This window comes from Nycticebus coucang, chromosome 10 (assembly GCF_027406575.1).
Source record: "Nycticebus coucang isolate mNycCou1 chromosome 10, mNycCou1.pri, whole genome shotgun sequence".
Classification (NCBI taxonomy): Eukaryota; Metazoa; Chordata; class Mammalia; order Primates; family Lorisidae; genus Nycticebus; species Nycticebus coucang.
Genome location: NC_069789.1, coordinates 55330854 through 55353271, shown reverse-complemented (window position 1 = coordinate 55353271; position 22418 = coordinate 55330854). Strand labels below are relative to the sequence as shown.

Sequence of the window (22418 nt, the reverse complement as noted above, 5' to 3'; positions counted from 1 at the left end):
TTGATGGCAATCATGGTCTTTAATTATTCATTAAGTCACATTTCTGATTTGTTAGCAAGTGTCAGCTTGTGGGTGCTGGTTGAAAGAGAACTCAGAGGGGAAAAAGACTTTAAACTTAAGTTCTTTGGAGAGCAGCCCCTCCTTGGCACCATCTCACACCTTTTTTCCTTCCCATCTGCATGGAACTCTTAAAGTATGAGAGGTTATGAAGGTTTGGCTATTCTTTAATCTTAGGTCCATGAGAATAACAGGAAGTGTTGTCTTTCTTGAAGTGGAGGCCTGGGAAAGATCAGTCTCTGTTTTCATTTTCCTCTCCTCCCTCCTTCTTCTTTCGAGATTCTGCCGCCAAGAGAGCAGAGGTTCTTTTAGAAAGACCTCTGGTCAAGAGGATAGGAGCTGCTATCACTAGCTTATCTTACTGGGTTCCCTTGAGAAAAATGTTTTGCCTCCTAGGACCTCAGTTTTCTCACCTGTGAAATGGTTAAGAATGTGTATTTATACCTACGTGTGTACGTGCCCATCGTGCCCGACCCCTGATGTCTTAGGACTTCAGGTATTGCTCCTTATGGAGAATAATAAGGGCAGAAGTGAGCACACAGGATTTCAGGCCTCAGTGAGTGCAAATATATATACCCAGAGAGGAGCTGTGTCTTCTCTCAGTGACGTTTACAGAAATGCTGAGAGTTGGGCGTATCTGTCTCAGCAGCTAGCAGGGCACCTGGGTTCTAGTACATATTCAAACACATCTTTTGAAAAAGAAGAAGACTGGAAGGAAGGGAGGGAGAGATGGAGTGGAGGAGAAAATCCCATTGATATCCCATAATAAGGGTGCAACAGGCTCTAAATATCTCTCCTATCTGACACCAGCTCCTCTGTGGGAAACCTCTTCCTTCAGAGAGGGGCCCCTTGAGGACCTTAATTCTCTGCGTCTTTGGTTCTTGCACTAGAAATAAACTGCAGGTGGAAACTCCTCACGCCACCTACCCCCAACAGGAATAATTAGGCCAGGCTTCGATGCCACTGAGGAGGGGACCAGCACACCCATGAGGCCAAGTAGGAAAAGTTTAGGGGAGGGTGTAAGTGCAGGCAGTGGAGGCCCCTGGGGTAAGGGCCCCAAGGATCATCCTGATTCTGAATGTGATTGTCGTAGGTGGGGGCAGAGTCAGCGGCATGGCTTAGGCTTCCTTGGGCCCGTCCTGGGCCTCAGCGGCCACATTGCTGGCCTGGAGCAGGAAGGCTGTGTAGGCCATCTCGGCTTCTTCCTTGGATGACTAGGGTGCAATAGAAGAGGAGTCAGTGTTAGGAGCGTTGGCTTGGTGAGCAGAGTCGGGAGGGAGGGAGGGTTGCACTCAATATTATGAATTCATGGCCTTGGTCCAAGCAACACAAGCCTGTGTGACCCACTCTTCTCAGCCCAGCCCCCATGCTCACCATGAGAAATGGAAAGTTGCAGCCTCTAAAAATATCCCCTTCTGTCTCACTACCTCCTTCCAACAGGTGGAGTGGAACCATCTCCGTTGCCTGGGCCTGTCCCCGGAAGCTGTGCCCACACAGTCCATGGGCAAGGTGGCCTGGCCTAGGTCAGTGTCAGCTGGGCTGATCTATGTTGTTTTTTTCTACCAGCCCAGAGAGGTATTTTTCAGCAGTGCAAGTACTGAAAGGCTCTCCAGGACTAATTCATTCTCCTAATTGTGCTAAATGCCTGGACCTGTGCTGTTCCAAGGGAAAGTAGATATGATACAAAACATCAATGCCTCAGGATTAGAGACACAAGGTATTATCCTTCTCTAACCCCTGAGCCTTATGGAGGCCTGATAGGGTAATGCATAGGTCAAAGGCAAGAGTTGCCTCTGTAAGATTTCAGGTAATGTGGCCCTTGGTTGAGGTGGGTAGGGGCTTCTAATGACTATCAAATTCTCTACTGTGAGCAAATGTCTCCCAGGCTCAGGCAAAAGGCTGGTCCTGAGCAAATTATGAAGAGAGGATGGGTGGCTTGGGGTCCACGGGTCTCCCAACTCAGAAAGGACACCCACTTCACCACCAGCACATTAGATCTTCCCACCGTGACTCTGACTTTTGTGCACCTGCCTTCCTCATTTCCCAATCTCTCTCTCTCCTGCATGTTTATAGCCTATAAGTGTAACTCACTCCTTACCTACATCGATACCCCACAATCATTAAGATCTCTCTCTCCTTCAGAAAATCCTCCCACATCCTGTTTATGCCATCTTTCCTATCCTGAGATCAACCCCCACATGGGAGGTAGTTCTTCCTGATGTCTGACTGCAGTCCCTCATGCTGCATTTTCTTTCCACACAGTGTGACCTCCTTTTCTTACCCTTTTTGCCTTCTTAGGTTCTTTGGTCTCTGGGGTGCTCTCCGTGGTGGTGTTGAACTCTGCGTAAAGAGAAGGGGTAGGTTAGCCCTCAATAGCCTCCTATTCCCACCCTGGATGTAGGGTGAGGTTCAGTTGCTGCTTTCCCAGGGGTTAAGCATTCCCTTGAGTGAGGGACATACCGTCTTTTCCTTCAAGGGATGTCTCCTGAGTGACTGGAGAAGCTCCCATGTTGTCATTGGCTCCAAATTCCCTGGAATTCTCAAAGTCTGACATGCCTATGTCTGTCCTGTAGCTTGCAACTGAAACCCGGTCTGTCGGGGAGAAAGAGGAGTTGATGTGGGATAGAACCTAGGGCTTAGGAGATCAGGTGGTACTGCCCCTCTCCGGGTACTGCAGCACCTCAGGATGGCTAAGGGGTGTGGGCCCCTGGTAGCTCACTTCCGTCTGTGACCCAGGCAGAGGGAAATGGTCTGTCTCCTTCATGGGAAATCAAGACACGATAATCCCTGACCATAGTTTATTGCTTTGTGACCTTTCCATGCACAGTGCCTCGTTTGGCCCTCACATCAGCTCTGTGAGGTGGTTATCATTCCTGTCTTGAGCCATGAGGAAAGTAAGGCATGTGACAGGGACACGTCAAAGCCATCCAGCCAGTGACTGATCAAACTAGGCTGAAGAGCAGGTCTTCTGAATCCTGATCTGGTCCTGGCAGTCCTGACTGAAATTACACCCTGAGCGATCAGAAATGGCTTTCCAGAGGCAATATTTGGATGACAGCACTTAATTTAAGTTCTGGGTATGTGTAGGCTTATCATTCCCTGCCCTTTGTTTGGGTCTATGAAAAAAGAGACAATCGTAGCCTCTAAGGGCAGCTGAGCCAGGGCTGAGGGCTGGGAGTTGGAGGTGGGAGGCCGGGAGCATCCCAGGGACTTACCCACATTCTTTCTGTGCCGGGCTCTGGCTACCCCAACAGCTACAGCTCCCAGCACCAGCACCAGGCCCAAGGACACCAGGGTGGAGAACAGCACTTTGGAAGTCCCGCTTTGCCCCTTAGAGCTGGAAGGAGTCAGTTAGTTAATCACTGGACAGGATACCTGAGGGTCCCAGGATGTGCTAGCAGGTTGGCTTGGCTAGATTTTCCTCCCAGGTTTATCCGCTTTGTCCTCCTGTTACAGTTCCCTAGCTCTGTCCTTTTAATGAGCCTGCCCAGAAGTAGCAAAGGCAAAGCCTGGGTCTTCTCTGCATTGTAGGCCTGGGAGATTGAACCAAACTATAAACGCCACCGCAGCCATGGGAGAAGAGCAGAGGCTACCACGGGACTCTCCCCTGCACAAGCAGAGGCACTTAGGGCTGCCCCCACTGTTCACGAGGCAGACAGACCCCCCTCCTTGGACCTGCTGGCCCAGCCTTGGGTCCTGAGCCTCTGGGGTTTTCTCTGAAGAGGAAACCTTGAATCCGTGTTCACCTGCTGGTATCTGCTGGTGCTCCACTCCCACCGGCTGGGTCTCCTGCATCCTCCACCACTCTTTCCTCCGCAAAAAGCCTGGGATCCTGCACAGCTTTGTTTTCAATCTCCCTGGCCCTTGGCTCTACCAACTCACCAGGAGCAGCATTTGCATTTGCTGGGCTGACATCGGAGGACTCTGGAGCAGAACAGAATGGGGACTGGGTTAGGGTTTTTTCCATACATTCTTACTCCCTGAGGTTAAGGAGTCAGGATTAAATTTCAAGGATGTTGGGGTGGAACGCAGGATGACAGAAACAAAGCAATGCCTGCCGTCTTTAGTGTGTCACAGGTGATCTCTGCTGCATTACTACCAAATTCATTTCCATCTTCCAGGCTCCATGTCACAGATCCAGCTGTGCATATAGGCTGACCCATCAATACTGCTAGGGAGATTTTTTTACAGCTTAGAAATCCTACCCCAGGCATCCTGACTGCAGCGCTGGGTGTGACAGTGCTGTCACCTGGTGGTAGCCTGAGCTATGCAACTCCCCTTCCTCCAGTGAGCCAGATGAGAGAAGTCTCAGGCTCAATAGGATTTCCAGAAGGACTAAAAATACCCCCATTGGGGACAAAGCATTTCACGTGACATTTTTAAAAAGGCTTGAAATGCAAACTTATTAGATGAGGTTGTCTTAATTTTCTTGATCAGACCCTGTAAATGAAGGGAGCTGGCTCTCTTCTGACAACAGACTTTGGCAGAGGGAGGGAGGATGACTATGTTGCATGTGATAGTGACTCTCAAAGTTCTATAAATAGAAGAATATTGCTATTAATAGATATAGAAGGGACTTCAATATGGTTTGAAGAGACAACAATGGGACTTGTCTTAATGCTGAAGTTAAATAGCAAACTCTTTTTACTTAGTTTGTATGTTTATTTGGGATGCTCTTTTTGGAATGCTCAATGAGACTTTGTAGGGCCTAAATTTCCCCTCTTCTCCCTACTTTCTGCCTCTTATAGCTGAACCTAGGGCCAGCCCTGGCTGAGAAGCTCTTGGGCAGGGGCCTTCGAGGAGTCTTGCCTCTAAGGCCCAGTGGGACAAGAGAGACTTACCCTGTACTTTCTCCTCAACTGCCACATACACAGCGGCCGTCTCTCCATAGCTGTGGCCCTGCTTCACCCCACACCAGTACCAGCCCTCATCCTCCTTGGTGACTGAGTTCAGGTTCAGGGAAATGATCCGGCTGTTCTGGTCACAGTTCACAAAGGCCCCACTGGGTCCTTCATCTTGGCTGGGCAGGACCTGGCAGCCCTTGTTGCTCCACTTGCACCAGTATTTCTCATGGGAGTAGAATTTGCATGGAAAGTGGCAGGGCAGCTTGAGGGTCTTTCCCAGCACAGCAGTGACAGTCTCTGGTACCTTGAGGTTCGGTTTTCCTGAAGCAGGGAGGGAGGAAGAAATAGGAAGAAATGGGTACCTGGAGATGCTGCAGGTAAGTGACTGGAGTGGGGACCTCTGTCCACATGTCCTCTTGTGGATAGTATTGTAAACAAGTACATTATGCTGAATATCTAAGAAGTGTAGTTATGCCCTTAAGTAATAATTATTGCTGATACTCTCCACAATCAATACAGAGCCTATCATAGAAAGCCTTGCACACCGACTTTGGTTTGCTTTCATTCCTCTTCCTTCTCTTCTAGGCTCGATGCAAAGAGCTACCTTCAGTGCCCAACTTCATCTGTTCCTACAGACTGCAAAAGAGGCCCATGTTTTAGATAGTAGGAGGTGCTACATGTGTTAATTCAAAGACTGTGGGGTGCTTGTTACTGGTATGACAAAGTGACCTCTGGATAGGTAGGCTCCTTTCTGAGGTCTGTCCCATTAGCGTGGATGTAGGTGAAGGAGGGGGAAGGTGGGCTGGGGTGCACTGCTGAGTGGAGACGTCTTGGGGCTTCCTTCTTTCCCTTTTGCCCCAGGTCAACACTTACCTTCAATAACCTTGAGCTCCACTGTGGTCCTCCAGCGAGTGTCACCATTGGTCAGACACCAGTAGAAGCCGGCGTCCTCGGGGGTGAGCTGGTTGAGTATGACGGTGTAGGTGCCATTGCCAGGCTCATCCAGCAGTGCCAGTCTGCCCTCGTACTGCTCCTGCACCAGCCCCTGGCTCTCCACCAGCAGGGGGCAGCGGCCGTTGCCTGCCCCCTCCCAGCGGCACCAGTACTTGGACGTGCTGCCCTCCTTCGGGCTGTAGGGGCAGAGCACCGACACGGAGCTTCCAGCTACACCCTTCACCACAGAAGAGCTGTGGGGCATCATGGTCTCTGGAACACAGACAGAGGTGGGATGGAAGGACAGTGACACGGGAACAGACTTGTATAGTCTAAGCAGCAGTTTCCCCATGCCTCAGCCAGGGTGAGAGTGAGGTTTAGATGAATCACATCACCCTCCTCAGAACTCTCCTAATGTCACAGCGCCTGTAGCTGGAGCTTCCAGGACCTTCAGGGACATTCACTATTGGCATGTCTGGATACCTCATTCCTTTCCTTCCATTCATTCTGAGCAGAAAATGGAAGTTTAAGAGGAGAATATCAGCTCTTCTCTGCCTTTTATAAAATCACCCTCCACATCAGTTTCTGTCTGTTTATTAGCTAATCCCACAAAAACAGCCAGATGGATTGTTTCTAAATTAAGGAAATATATTTAGAATGATGTGATTTAAAATATAAACTCTGTAAGTCTTAAGGACCCTGCGGGGAACCTCAATGGAAGGACAGCTGTTCTCCAGAGAGAGCCCTGGGCCACTGGAGATGCACTTGCATGTGGAGAGGACGCAGCGTTGGCTGTAGAAATGATGTACAGGGAACACGAGCCCCTTACAGAAAAGTCACAGGATAGATACTTTGCACTGCAAGTCCTGGTTTGCTGCTTCTCCTGAGGGCAGCTCTATGCAGAGTGCTGCAGAAAGGAGCAGGACTTATCATTCCCCGTGACTTGACGGCTCAGCAAGGTAGAGCTCAGTGAGCCAGATTGTGTGGAGTAACAAATAACCTAAGTCAAGTGGGAGTGAAAAATTCTAAGGCTGCATAATTTCCTTCCTGGGAAAGCTTTGAGACCCACCTTGGTTTCTCGAATCAATCCTTTTCCCATCTGCTTTTTTTTTTTATTTTTTTTTTGAGACAGTCTTATTCTGTCACCCTGAGTAGAATGTCTTGGTGTCATAGTTCACAGCAACCTCAAACTCTTGGGCTCAAGTGATCCTCTAGCCTCAACCGCTCAAGTGGCTGGGACTAAAGGCCTACACCACCATGCCCGGCTAGTTTTCCTATTTTTATAGAGACAGGGTCTTACTCTTACTCAGGCTGGTCTGGATCTCCTGAGCTCAAGCCATCTACCCACTTCAGCTTCCCAGAGTGCTAGGATAACAGGCAATAGCCACCATGTCTGGCCTCTTTCCCCATCTGAATGTGGAGGATGAGGCACCTGTGTTGCTCAGGGCCTTGGGAGAGGATAGAGGGCCCCCGCAAGGCTTGTCAGGGCACTGAAACCCCCACAATCTACAAGTCTTGCCTCAAGCAGGACCTTGCTCTCCTCATTCTTACCAAGCAGGGAGAGCCATCAAAAGGCTGTTAGGAACTACCTAGAGGCAAAGGCTGCTTTTTCTCATGCTCCCCTCCCCACTGTCCTCTCCTGTGGCCAGGGCGCATCCAGCTCAGGGCTGGACAGTGAGTGGGTATTGTTGACTGACAGATGAATGTTAACACCGGACCACAGGAGCTGAGTGAGGCTCTCCCCTGCTAGGCTGCCCCTCCCTCCCTCTCACCCCCAGGGTCTCACCCTCATTAACGAAGAGTTGCCAAGCCTGGACGGAAGTGCCATCTTGCATCAGTCCATCAGAGTGGGCTCCACACAGGTAGAGCCCTGCATCTTCCTTTCTCAGTCCTGTGATCAGCACACTGAAGTGACCATTCTTATCCTTCGGGGTGAGTAGGATCCTGCCCTCAAAGTCCGGATCTCTCGTGCTCAGGGTGTTGATGACCACATCACATGTTTCCCCATTCCTCACCCGGCACAAAAATTTGGCCACATTTGCCATCTCAGGGCCCACAGCACAGTCAAAGGACACCGAGCTTCTCAGGTCTCCATAAACCAGCTCGGGTTCTGGCTTTAGCACTTGGAGATCAGCATTCTTCTTATCCCCACTGGAATCAGCCCCAGCCTGGCAGACATACAGCCCAGCATCTTTGAATTTGACTTGTTGGATGACAACGCTGAACGTGGATTGGCTGGTACCCTGAATAATAAGGCTGATTCTGCCACTGTACTGCGGGTGCACATACTTACTGGAGTCAATGACTAGTATACAGGACTGGCCTGTCTTCTTGCACAAGGACTTCTTCTTCTGAGCATTCTCCCTCTTGAAAGGGCAGTTGATGGTCACCGTTCTGCCCATGTCTACTGTGTAGACTTGAGTATCACTTGGGAGCTCAGGACCTGAAGGACGAGGAGCAGGGGGGAAAGCTGTGATTGCATTCTCTTGCATCATAGAGCAATCTGCTATTCTCAGTGAGGGCCTGGGTGGGCTGACACCTGGAATGCCCTCTTCCCCAGAAGGGCACTCTCAGAATATGTCTTCCATGGCCCTGCCGTCTCCTCCATGGAAATGTCCCCCCATTGGTGCTAAACTCTCCCTCCTATGTGCTCTCTCAATGCTGATGTCTGCATCCCTTATTACATGGTGCTTCTAATCTAGCATGTAATTAATTATGTTTTCCATGGACTGGATGTTCCTTGAGGGCAGAGACATGTTTTTCTTCTGTGAGAACTCCTTTGCTGTGACAAGCACAATGCCTACATGTCGTAGGTACGCAAATTAACATGTGTTGAAATGAATAGCATGAAGGTAAGTACAGGGTGGTAGATCTCCCTGCATTGCAATAGAGGGTTCTAAAAATAACAAGTGTGAACATGGAATGGGCTGCCTTGTGAAGCCATGAATTTATCCTATCTAGTGTTTAATCAGAGTTTGCTTACCCATTTGTGCAATGTTCTTCTAGATGTTCGGATAGGGTGAACCCTAAGCTCTCTTGAACTCTTAAGATTTTACCATTTTATGAGTCTCTGTCACCACCTGAATGACCGCTTCATTTAGTCCACAGGCAATAGTATGCATACTCCAAAGGAGTAAAACCTAACTTTGGGAGTCCCTGCAAATTTCCTCCCTTAAGACTCCTTTCTCTTTTAAATTGCTCTTGACTGTCTAAAATGCCCTCATTGCTTAACCCTCATCAGAAAAAGCTTCTCACTCTTTCTTCAGTTAGGACAGGCCTCTTTCTGACCCATCCTTTCAAAATCCTGGTCTTTGGTTAAGAACTGATAATCTAATTTATGCTGATAGTGTTGAGGGACTAAAAAAAAGTGCATTTTGAAAGATTCCTTGTGGTGCTCCAAACCTTGATTGAATTCCGGGAATTTAAGGATCCTTAAAGATCTCTTCCTGCTTTTTCTGTCTCCTTAGGCTCCTAGACCTTCCTTCCTGTGTGCCACAAACCCAAGAGAAGTTGTCCTCCTGATACCCTCCAAAGTGAGGGCTTCAGTAAAGGCTCACCCACTACCTCTAAGTAGGCCTCTTCTCTCTCATTCCCATATACCATTCTAAAAAGTCTTTGCCTGGGGAGGGAGGAACTGCCTTCCGACCCCTTGCCAGGACATCCTTCCCTGTCAGGAAGTTCTTCCTCAAGTCCTCCCATGCATCTGAGATTATTCCTTCTACCTTTCCCCTAGAAGTCCAAGGAGCCTGGATCCTTACCCTGGCTGACCTCCAGGCTGACGTCAAAGGACAGGCCTCGGCTACTGATGCCCAGGCCACACTTGTAACGCCCAGAGTCATTCTGGGTTAGGTGGGCGACATCCACCACAAATGTGCCATTCTCTGGGAAGTTAGTGAGGTTAGCTCTGCCCGCGTAGTCATTGGAGACGTAGCCCTCAGAGGAGATGAGGGTTGTACAGCGGCCGCTGGCTCCCTGCCGGCACCAGTACTTCCGGGTGTGCCGGTTGACAGAGGTGGGTGGGTAGTAGCACCTGATGGACACTGAGTTACCTTCCACACTGCTCACTTCCTGGGGGCCAAATATGGGACTCTTCATGGAAACCACTGTGGGGACAAAAGGCAGAGGCTTTCTAGGCAGAAAAGAGGTAGAGCCCACTGAAAAGATCTAGACAGCCCACCCCGAGGAGAAGGGAGTTTTTCCCTAGCACATGGGCCCTTTTTTCTATAGACTACAATAGGAAAATTGCTATGATTGGGTAAAACAATTATTGTTTTAATCACCATGCAATTCTAATTGTCATTCATTAACGATAAACATTTTAAGGATAATGGAATGACAAACTTATGATATCCCTTGTTTCTTAAAAAAAATGCTACTTTTATAGGGTATTACATTTGCATTTATGATTTGTTTTTCCTTATATTTCTAAAAACACTTTGTAGATGATCTTTTCCCAGATAAAAATATTAAGAGCAAGGAAGGCTAAGCGATGGAATTTCCCCCAAATTTCATAGCAAGTCGTAGAGATGCTTGGTGGGAGGTCAAGGTCTTTTTATTTTATTTTTGTGCGTCATCATAGCTCACAGCAACCTCAAACTCCTGGTCAAGTGATCCTCCTGCCTCAGCCTCCCTAGTAGCTGGGACTACAAATGTATACCGACATGGCTAGCTAATTGGCTAATTTTTCATTTTTTCTTTCTTTCCCTTTTCTTTCTTTCTTGAGACAGGATCTCACTATATTGCCTAGGCTATGTTTTTATTCCCAGGGGGCTTTGAGATTAGGAATCATCATTCCTGCCCCTGACTACCAAAGCTCCCCACTCTTATCTTCAGACATGGCCTTTGTCTCTGTGTAACTCCACCTCAAGGGAGCGCACATTTTGGGAGCGACACCTTGGGGACAAGTCTGGTCTCAGTGTTGCTAAGGAACTGGACTCTGGAGAGGGCCGATATGAGCAGGGAGAGCCCTGGCAGACACACCTGGAAAGGCAGCCAGCAGGCAGGCAAGCAAGAAGAGTGTCATTGCTGGTGGCTTCTGAGGGGGCTGTGCCACCCAGGCTGACGTCTTGGGAGATGCTGAAAGACAATAACCACAGGAATTGACGCTCCTCTGTCTTCTGAGGCTAGCTGATGTTAGCGTCCCTGTGACACTCATTTGGCTTGGTATTTCCAGCAGCTGACACAAATCCTGAGGAGGGAATGAGCGGCTCCATGTTTCCCATCACAGCTCAAAGTCTTGTCACCCTACCTTGCTTACTGCTCCTGAGTGGCGATAAAGGCAGCTTTTGTCTTCTCCTCTACAGTTGCTCTGTGTCCCTGCCCAGGAGGCATAGTTGGCCCCAGGCACACTGGGAGACCTCAGGAGCAGCTCTCTGGAAGATGGGTTACTGCATATATGTAGACCCCATCTTTTTTTTTTTTTCTTTTAGGGACAGAGTCTCACTTTGTCACCCTGGGTAGAGTGCCATGGCATCACAGCTCACAGCGACCTCCAGCTCCTGGGCTTAGGCGATTCTCCTGCTTTAGCCTTCGGAGTAGCTGGGACTATAGGCACCCACCACAATGCCTGGCTACCTTTTTTTTTGTTGTTGCAGTTTGGCCGGGGCTGGGTTCAAACCCGCCATCCTTGGTATATGGGGCCGGTGCCCTACTCACTGAGCCACAGGTGCCGCCCACAGCCCCATCTTTTTCTTTCAGCTGCCCTCCCTGCACCCTCCCCACACCCATCTTCTCTACACTTTCCGTACCCCCTTTCCTCCCGACCCCCTGTTCCTCCTATACCCCTGGTGGAGCTGGCATATTTCAGGTATGTTCAAATGAGGAAACTCAAATGAGAGCCACAGAGGCAATCTAATGATCATTGAGGTTTTAAGCATAATGAGAATGGCCATACCCCTCCAATTGCTTGCTTACCAGGTCCCAGACACTGTGTCAAATAATTCACATGTGTTATCTCCTTTAAAGTTGATATCAACCCTGTAAGGTGAATATTCTTATCCACATTTTGCATCAGAGGAAATAAGTGCTTAAAGGTTAAAGTACTTTTCTCAGTGTCACACAGGGGTTAAGTATGTGGTGAGAGGGGACAGAGTAGGGAGGGGAAGATTTGAGCCTAGCTTTGTCTGACTCCAAAGTTCATGTTCTCAGCTTTTCCAGTGTACCGTGTCCACCTCAACTATGGTAGAATTCTTACCTCTTCTGCTCATTCCTGTTATCTGCAGAGCCCCTGTTTCTTAACAAAGCACGTCATTTGGACTATTTAATTTGAGCATTATAACTTCCCTTGAAATCAGATAGATGGATATAATCACAACCATTTTTATAAATAAGAAAATTGAGTCTTGAGATGCTAAATGATGGGCCCAAGGTTTTCCAACTCCAGTTTTCCAACTGGTTATTTATAGAGTCAGGGTTTAAAAGTTAGGTGTTATATAGTCAGCAGAATCCTGCCTAATCAGGTCAGACAAAGATGGAGAATCTAAGATCAGACCACTCAGAGTGGGCAGCCCATGTGGCCTTGTCACCTCCATCGACACAGCCTCTGGGGAGGCTTGAGGGTCCCAGGGCCTGGCCTGACAGCAGCTGTCCTCAGAACCCAACCTACAGCCCAGAGGGGACCAGAGGAGGAGAGGGCAGTCACTACTTTCCCACAGACTTTGACAAACTTTAAACTCTGGAGTAAACTTGACAAAGAGAGTGTTAACTGGTCATCAACCCTGTGCAGTAATGAGCCCCCATAAAGATAAGAGCAGGGGAAGCAGGAGGAAGCTGGGCATTATCTCCAGGTCTCCCTCACAACTTGGCCTCTGCTCCAGCTCCCAGAGACTCATTCCCCAGCTTAAGCCAAAGGCAATCGAGTTGTTTATCTTGGTTATTTCTTTTCCGCAGGGGGATTTCCCAGCAAGGAAACCTTTTATTTCCTTGTGGAGATAAAGGTATTCTGTTCTCCAGTTCTTTGGAAGAGTAAATGGAGGGGTTAGGGAGAGATATGGGTGTCAGATGGCAACCTGGAGGCTCTTCTGAGTCTGGTTAATTGCTCTAGATTTTCCTTACTGGACAATGATTAACCCCTGAAGTGGGGCCTTAGCCAAATGCCGGTCAGCTCCAACCTGAGGGTGCTCAAGGGATCCTAGATGGGGTATCACCTGAGTGGGCACCGCAGGCTGCCATGAGAGACGCTCCCAGGGGGCAGCAGCTTTCACAAGGCCAGGAAGTCTGTCTTCTCTGAAACAGCTGAGGGGGGCTGGTGGCAATGTCCTGGGGAATGTACCACTTGCCATTTGTGCTGGGTGGGTACATCACAGGTGGGTGGACAAAACACCACCTGCTTGTAAGAGCCCAAGCCAGCAGTGGCTGTCCTTGGTTTTTGTCCCTTCCCTCGCCTCTAGGTAAGCAAGTTTCCTAATATTTCTGTGAGACAGGAGTGGATCCTCCCAGTGAGCTGAGCTTGGGGATGCAGCCCCCTCATCTGGATTGGTAAAGTGACTTGCCCTGGGTTACAGAGTCAGATGCCAGGTTTTCCAAGGTGAGAGTCCTGCCTTCCATTCTAGACTCTTCTTCTTTTGTGCCACATTTGGGTGGCTCTACATGTCCACGTGGAGGGGAGACATGTTCATGGGCCCTTACCCTTACCCTAGTCTCCAGCCAGGAAGGGGAGCATCAGCATGTGCAGCTGGAAGGGCAAAACTGGCAGAAAGTGACCTTGGCAAGGAAGTATAGAGCCAGTCTCCCAGGGGAGATGAAGGGCAGGAGAGGACACCCACAGTCTCACCAACTCTTCTTTACCCGAAGCTAAAACGTAAAGTACAATTTCTCTGGTAGCAGCTGAAAGGACCCCATGCTTTGAGAATCATTAGAGACCCCTTCCTCTCAAAACCAGACTTTCTCCCAAACTTAAGGGATTTGAGTTGCACGAAGGCCTCCATTCCAAGGTGGCTAGAGATGGATTTAAAGGAATTGCTTAAGGAAGACAGAAAAGATCATAACATTTTGGAGGCACCTGCTATGTGCCAGATGCTTTGCTAGGTTCTTTTTTTTGTAGAGACAGAGTTTCACTTTATGGCCCTCGGTAGAGGGCCATGGCATCACACAGCTCACAGCAACCTCCAAATCCTGGGCTTAAGTGATTTTCTTGCCTCAGCCTCCCGAGTAGCTGGGACTACAGGTGCCCGCCACAATGCCCGGCTATTTTTTTGTTGTAGTGCGGCCCGGGCCGGGTTTGAACCCGCCACTCTCGGTATATGGGGCCAGCGCCTTACCGACTGAGTCACAGGCGCCACCCGCTAGGTTCTTTTTTATGCTTCATTCATTAGCACAGCAACCCAAGATGTCATTGTCCTCATGTTACAGATGGGAAATCTAAGGGTTCAGAGAGATTCTTGACCCCAAGACCCACAGCAGAATTGGAATTTGAGATCACTACCCCACTATCATTCCTTGAATGAGCAGAGGGGCCTGTTCTTTTTTTTTTTAATTTTTATTTCTTTTTATTTTTTAATTTTGGAGACAGAGTCTCACTTTGTTGTCCTTGGTAGAGTGCTGTGGCATCATAGCTCATAGCAACCTCAAATTCTTGGGCTCAAGCGATTCTCTTGCCTCAGCTTCAGAAGAATCTGGGACTACAGGCGCCCACCACAACGCCCGGCTATTTTTAGAGGCAGGGTCTTGCTCTGGCTCAGGCTGGTCTCAAACCTGTGAGCTCAATCAATCCACCTGCCTTGGCCTCCCAGAGTGGTAGGATTACAGGCATGTGCCACCGTGCCTGGTCAACAGGGGCCTGTTCTATTGGGTTATATACCAGGTCAGACAATTAAGTTCATGAATTCATCCTAGAAAAAATGCTACATACCTCATTCCTGAATATCACTACAATCACTTTCAAAGTACTCCCCTTGGGAAGCTATGCACCAATGCCAGTACTTAGCGCTTTTTCTAGGCTGGATTCACAAACTTAATTGTCATACCTTTGTACAACAATGGCTCTGATAGCCATCCCGGAAAAAGAGTTTGCTTTTGAACGGTGGACTAGGCACTGGCATTGGTGCATAGCTTCCCATGGGGAGTATTTTGAATGTGACCATAGTGATATTTAGCAATGAGGTATGTTGCAGTTTGTTTAGGATGAGTTCACAAACTTAATTGTCTGACCTCACATATGCTAGTATATCATGCAGAAAGGTCTCTTTTCTGGTTCTTAAACTAGGAGATAGTTGTTTTTTCACTTATGAGGCTGGGATGTGCTAGCTCATTGTCAGTATACTAAGTTAGAGCCCCAATATTTTAATAGCGTATGTCCCCATGATTGTGGATTGGGACAGGGGTATAGGCTGTACTAGAGAATAGAGTTTATCTTCTTATAAAATTAATTTAGTTCCTCTTCAATTAAAGTGACTGAGCTTTGGACCTCATGGCGGGGAGTCTAGGCCTTTATTCACCTAAACTCAAGTTTCCTCCATTTCCAGGTCCTGGCTTGGCTTCCGCTGAGCCATGTTGTCTGTTGACTTTATAGCAATTCTGGTCTTTTTGTCTCTTTAGTACCAGGAGAAGTGAATTGGTCAGCCCCCAGGGGCTGCAGCGGAGCAGAGAGCATTTGCCAAGGGGACTTGGAGCCAAGTTGGACACGACAGTTTTTGATAGTCTATGAGCGTGAACTTAGAGGAGAGGTGAGGAATATCTGGAGTTCAGAGGGGTGGGGAGCAGCAGGCCTGGCTGGGGCAAGGGCTTTCCTTGCCTTGGCCTAGACTGAGCAGCCCCTTCCCCTGCTTCCAGAAGAGGCATTGCCTGAGTCCATTGCAGGCTGTCAGTCTCATTTCCCGTGGGTGGAGGGCCTAAGCATAGACCACAGTAAGCTTGGAAACAGTTACATGAAGAGGAGCCTCGAGGATGGAAGAGATTCTGGGGTCCTGCATCCTGTTCTGCCACTTGGGCAAAACCTGCTGGCTTAACTGCCATACCTGTAAAATGGGCATAATGCTCCCTGACTCTCCTGCCTTGAAGAGGTCACGCAGGATGAGGGACTGTGGAAGGTAGGGGGTCTGTGCTCCTGACTGAGAATGGGACAGAGTATTGACTCCTCATCTTGGCTATCAGCTCTCTCAGTGGGTGGCTGTGAGTTTGGGGGCAGGTTCTTTAAACTCTTTCAACTCGAAGTGCCTCTTCTGTAAACTCATCTTATACCTAGTACAGAGATGAAATGTAACAACTTACATAACGTCCTTAGTATGGCGTCAAGGGAATGAATGTTAGTTCCTTCGCCTTTTCCTCTTTAAAATCTTCCCTTTTCTCTTTCTCAGAATAGAGGCCTGCTTGCTGGGTGTCCTTTGAACACTGGGAGTGAGGATAGGTTGGACTATCATGTCCGAGCAGGCACCGTGCACTGGGTCAGAAAAACACACATCAAGCTCTTTCCAAGTGTTACTTGTTTAGTCTTCACAGCCAGCCTGTGAGGTAGGATAAGATGGGTAACCCCATTTCACAGGTGCAATAATTGAGACACAGAGAGGTAAGAAATTTGCCTAAGGCTCCATTGCTGGCAAAGGATGGGATTCTGGATCAAGAGCGTAGGCTTGTAGCCACTATGCTATGCCCAGGAAAACCTTGCTGTGAGAGGAAGGAGCAGAACTTCCAATCTTAGGGAAGAGACTGAGTTCAGTTCTCTCTTCTCCACCTTTCACAGAAAAGACAGCTTCTGTGAAGAGGCACCTGGACTGAGGGGCAGGTGAAAACAGAGAAATTTCTTTCAGATATTTATTTAGCATCTACTATGCATAGGGTATGGTACGTTTGTATCCTGTAACCAGACTCCTTGTTGCCAAAGCTTCTTTCTATTCTATCACACTGTGTCAATGCCAGTGACTCTGGGACTCCAACCCCAGCCCACCTAGAAAGAGGGCAAGACATACGTGAGGGTCTCTGTTGAGCACAGTGTATGAGTAGTAATAATTTTTTTTAAGTTGAGTAGCTTTTTAGGTGATATCAAAATGTCCTCATGACCATATCAAAACAGCTGTACCAAGATGTTGTCGTTCGTACTCCCTGGGTAATGTTACGCCACTCACATAAACTCATGGAGTCTTAGTTTCCTCAACTATGAAATGTTATCACAATATCACAACACCATTTGTATCAAATGGAAATGAGAAGACGCTGTGAAAGCCCCGGTTAGTGGGTTTCAGTGGAAGGCTATGGGATCCCATTTGTCTTGTGTGTGGGTTTTTTTTTTTGGCCGGGGCTGGGTTTGAACCCACCACCTCCGGCATATGGGACTGGCACCCTACTCCTTGAGCCACAGGCACTGCCAGGGATCCCATTTTTCCAAATCAAAACCACAGAGGCCTAGAGGTGCTAAGAGACAGGCAGATGAGCTGCATTCCCAACTCCTGGTTCAGTGTTCTTTCGGTTACATCATTGCCCCATCCAGGAAAGGGAGAAGGATGGATAGATTATCACAGATCTGGTTCTGGGAAAACCCTCTACTTCTGGCCACAGATAGCTGCTTCTACCCAAACCTCTGATTTGGGCACATCCTCCATCCACATGTTGAGGTACCTATAATTCCCCTGGTGAACGGAGGGAGTGGTGGCAAAAGTTGTCTGTAAAACATGGGCAGCTTGGGTGGCCCTATGCACTGTGACAGGTGCATGAACACAAAGGGAATTGGGGGATGGGGATGGAACTAGCTGTTGCCCTTGTGCTGGAAGATCCAGCTGGCTTGGGATTGCTGTCAGGATAGGCAAGGGGTGGGGAGGACCATGTCTGAAGCTTCCAGGCTGTCGAGCCAGGGGAAGCATCTCAACTTGGGAATGTTCCCTGTGCCTGGTGGCTTTGCCCGCCTTTCTCAGGACCCTGTAAGAACCCCATTATTCCTGACTGTGGCATGGGCATGATGATATGATGATATACATTTACATGTCAGGTGTCAGGAATTTGCCAGAAGCAAAGCTGGGTTCAAATTGGAAAGGATTTCAGAACCTCTTAGAAGCCCAGAAAAACGGGCTGAACATGTTCTCACTGGAAAGCAGAAGGTGAAAAACCCCAAAGACTGGAAGAGGATTTGCTACATGTGGCCCTTTATGTGCACTGTCTAAAGCAAGGTCTGCCTGGTGCTCAGGAAATCCTTGAGTAATTGGATTAAATTGAACATACCAAGTAATTCCTATTTCACTCTAGAAGTTACAGAGCTATTCACACACGTTTTCTCATAGGTGTCATTTAAAACCCTGCTTTACAGATTAAGACATTAAGTCTCAGAGAGGTTAGGCGGCTCGCCCAAGGCCCCACAGTTAGTGAGCTGAGGACGAGTTAGGGAACTTGAGGACCAAGCTTAAAGAGAAGAGCGACATAGGCTGATCACAGGTGTTCCCCTCACCACTAATATTTCTCAGGAAAGGTGGGGGCTCCACACCCCTGCTGCTTCTTCATCCCACCAGGCTATGCACCCCCGGTCCCCACCACACACAATCACATGCCTGCCCCTGGCCCTCCTTGCCTCACTCTCTGTGAGACTGGGAGTTGCGCATATGGGGGATTGCCTGAGCCACCATCCCCGGGCTGTTTCTGGATAGCATCCCGTCCTGCGATCCCACAGCTGTCACACTTACATTAACCACTTCCTTCTGTCCTGTTGATCTAGTTTCAGGGGCACAGCCTGCCGGCCAGTCGGTAACCCCTGTCTCTCAGGCAGCTGCCAGCAGGGCACGGGATACTGCTGCCAAAACTGAAACTGTGCTCCGTGCTTGACCCACACCTGGGCTCTTAAAGGGCCACTCTCCCACAGGCACTGTGGCCAGCCTGTGACACGTGACCTCACAGATCTCTAGCTTTCCTTTCATTTAGCTTTCCTGGCTGGCTCCCTTGACCTTGGGAAGACTCTGTTACTTGGGAATCTTCCATCATGGCAGCCGTGGGATGCAGAGACAGTGTTAAGAGTGAAGATCCTGCCACCTTCTAGTTGCAATACTTTAGGCAAGTCGCCGTCACATTTCTTCCATCTGGAAAAGAAGGACGGTAATATCGAATCTTTGTATAGCCAGATATCGGACGTAAAATGTCTGGCCCAAAGCTTGGTATGACATTGACAGCGTTCGACTGGGCACAGGTGGTACAAATGGTTCTCTTAGTTAGTCTTTGGTGTCACGATCACTCGGGAACCCCCTCATACCTGCTAGGATATTTAGCCTGGACAAGGCCCACCCTTTATATGCCTTCAGCACAGCCTCTTTTAATAGCCCCAGAGCTTCCAGCAACCAGCAGGCAGACCTTCTGGGACCTCGGGAGACCATGGTTTTTCCCTTTTCACTCCCTGAAATAATTGAAGACTCAGGTGCTCCTGGGCTCCCCGCCAGAGGGCTGACCCTAACCCTAACCCTTAGGGCCCAGGCTTGGCTCCACCACAAGGAGGGCACCGAACTGCTGAACAGGAGGGGCAACGTCCTTCCCTACTGAGTCCGTGATGATCTCCCGGGACGTGACCAGGCTGAGACTCCCAGGTGTTCTCCAAAGGGTCATGGCCGTCCTGTGTTACACAAGTGAAGCCCATACGCCAACACACACACACACGGCTTCCTTGCCTTGCCATCTCCCCCCCACACAGAGGTCCCACCTTATCCTACCTGTGCAGGCCTGACCTGGGCTCTCCCTATTGTAACCTGCAGGCCCAATCCCAGAAGAGGAAGGAGAAAAGGAGAAGGAGAGCAACATGAGGCGGTCCAAGCCCTTCTCTGGTTTCACCCACCCACTCACTCGCTTGTGGTGTTTATCCACCATCACGGACTTGGATGGCAACAACAACAACAACAACCATGTTTTCTGTTATGTTGCTTAATTTCAGACTTTAAACCCATAATCTGACTGATGTATGAAAAACAATTACTAGGCATTTCCAGGCAAACTCAGTCCGATTCAATGATACCTGTTATTTTACTCCAGATTTACAATTCAGTCCCATCCTGGGTTTCCTTCCTTTTGGACTCCCTTCTTTCTTCTGAGATTGATGTTAAGTCTCGGGAGAGTGGTCATGGGTAGGGGGTGGCCAACATGACTGTTGAGGTGGTGAGAAGGGGTGACCCATTATTTTTGTCTTGTTTTGTCACAGAAGGAAGTAGGTTTGTCTACTGAGACTTATAACTTGTCCTGCCTGGGCCGTGGGCCTTTATCCCTGCTCCTCTTATGAGGTTTGTGGTCCACTCTGGGTCCTCCTTGTCTGTGTTGCCGAACTCCTTTGGGTAGGAATTCCAGGCCCCTCAGCCCTCTCTTGCCTGGCTTGTGGGTGCAGGGTAGCTGTGGCTGATCTGCATCCTTCTGAGGCTTTTGGGAGATCCTGTGCAGCAGAGCCCCACTTCTCTAACACCTTTTATAGCTCCTGTGTGCCAATGGTTTCCTATAATGGAGGGTACAATAGATGTTAGCAAGACTGTGGACCACCAGAGCTCTATACAGGCCAGGCCAGGTGCGGGCCCTCAGAGCTCTGGAATCTCCAAGTCCATTTGGATGTCTCTATCACTGTTGATCCCCTCTCCACTGTGGTGGCCTGGACTCTGTCCCAGGATGGTGGGTGAGAGGGCACCAAGACACATCAACTGCTAAGTTCTCTTTCTTCCTCCTTATCAGTCTTTCCCCTCTTACATTCCAGGGTTGATATCCAGTGGGAAGACATGAGCACAGACAGATCTGCAGGGACAGGGGCAACACAAGCCTGGTCTGCCAGATTACAGCTCCTTTCAAATGCTTCTCTTCTTACACTTGTCTCCATTTGAACTCAACAGGAGAATTGGCTGGTGACTTGTAGAAGACTGAAAGTGGACCCACACCTTTCATCATTAACAAAAATTGACTCTCACTGGATAAAAGATTTACACTTTAAACATGAAACTAGAAAGATTCTTGGAGAGAGTGCAGGAGAAACACTTGAAGAAATTGGCCTTGGAGAATACTTTATGAGGAAGACCCCGCGGGCAATTGAAGCAACACCAAAAATACATTACTGGGATCTGACCAAACCAAAAACTTCTGCACAGCCAAGAACACAGTAAGTAAGGCAAGCAGACAGCCCTCAGAATGGGAGAGGATATTTGCAGGTTATGCTTCTGACAAACGTTTGATAACCAGAATCCACAGAGAACTCAAACTTATTAATAAGAAAAGAACAAGTAATCCCATTTCATTGTGGGCAAGGGACTTGAACAGAAGCCTCTCTGAAGAAGACAGGTGCATGACCTACAGACACATGAAAAAATTCTCATCATCTTTAATCATCAGAGAAATGCAAATCAAAACCACTTTGAGATATCATCTAACTCCCGTAAGACTGGCTCACATAACAAAATCCCACAACTACAGATGTTGGATGTGGAGAAAAGGAAACACTTCTGTACTGCTGACAGGAGTGCAAGCTAATACGTCACTTTTGGAAAGAAATATGGAGAATACTCAGGGATCTAAAAGTAGACCTACCATTTGAGCCTGGATTTCCTCTGATAGGTGTATATCCAAAAGACCACAAATCACTGTATAACAAAGATATTTGCACCAGATTGTTCATTACAGCTCAATTCATAATAGCCAAGTCATGGAAGATCAAGTGCCCATCGACCCATGATTGGATTAATAAATTGTGGTATATGTACACCATGGAATATTATGCAGCCTTAAAAAAGATGGAGACTGTACCTCTTTTACGTTTACACAGATGGAGCTGGAACATATCCTTCTTAGTAAATTATCTCAAGAATGGAAGAAAAAATATCCCATTTTATGGGATACTATTATGAAACCAATTTACAATCACTCACACTTTCATATGAAGAATAGATCACAACTATGGCCTAGGGTGAAGGAGGGAGGAGAGGGGGATGGGAAGGAAGTAGGGGTCAGATCAAGGGAGGGTGATTGGTGGGATTACACCAATGGTGCATAACGCAAGGGTACATGTCAGATCTATTAGTATGGAGTATAAATGTCTAAACACAATAAGTAAACAAGATGAGGTATATATTAACCAGTGTGATGTAAGCATTCCTAATTCTATATGAAATCAGCACATTGTATCCCATAAATGCATTGATGTATACATGATCTATGTGTTTATGATTTAATAATAAAAAAAAGATATTTGTGGGACTTGTTTCCTTATTTTTCATTATTTCCCCAAAGCAAAAACTAATGTTGGTCTAGATGTTTGGGCTGGAGCAGGGGTTAAGGGAGGCCCATTGAATACTAGAGAGAAACTTGATGACTGAAGGCTTGCGGGGAGGGAGGGAAGCACACCCACTAAATCACTGCTTCCCATTCGGCCTCTACAGGGTGTGTGTGGGGGTGCAATTTTACTTCCTTAATTCATTATTCATGATGGTGGCTAGTTTATCAGGTCATGTCCTAATTCATGTTTCCAGTATATTCCAAAACTCTCTCAGCAGATGATGTCAGACACACACACTCACCCCCCCCCACACACACACATACTCACATACAAGCCCCAAATACCTGAAGCCCACCTATCCCATGTATCCAGCTTAGAAAAAGAGAAAAATAAGAAATAGAACTGAGGAAAGAGCCAGAAAGTAAAAACCCCACATCATATTTTGGGCT

The 22418-nt window shown here is 48.2% G+C and overlaps 1 protein-coding gene across 2 annotated transcripts; it reads right to left on the bottom strand.

Annotated features, from left to right (window-relative positions):
- Nucleotides 1-18589, bottom strand: PIGR (polymeric immunoglobulin receptor). 2 transcript variants are annotated; one of them, XM_053607922.1, is made up of 11 exons: nt 18434-18589; nt 10815-10910; nt 9593-9937; nt 7621-8277; nt 5775-6107; nt 4899-5222; nt 3804-3981; nt 3273-3394; nt 2518-2649; nt 2339-2397; nt 1-1271 (listed from the first exon to the last, which is right to left on the bottom strand). In XM_053607922.1, exons 2-11 carry the CDS (start codon nt 10855-10857, stop codon nt 1176-1178), a joined length of 2289 nt encoding a protein of 762 aa, XP_053463897.1. In that variant the 5' UTR covers nt 10858-10910; nt 18434-18589; the 3' UTR covers nt 1-1175. The 2 variants fall into 2 exon arrangements, with proteins under 2 accessions (XP_053463897.1, XP_053463896.1); XM_053607921.1 differs by having other exon boundaries at nt 10815-11022; nt 18434-18563.
- Nucleotides 18590-22418: the final 3829 nt, after the last annotated feature.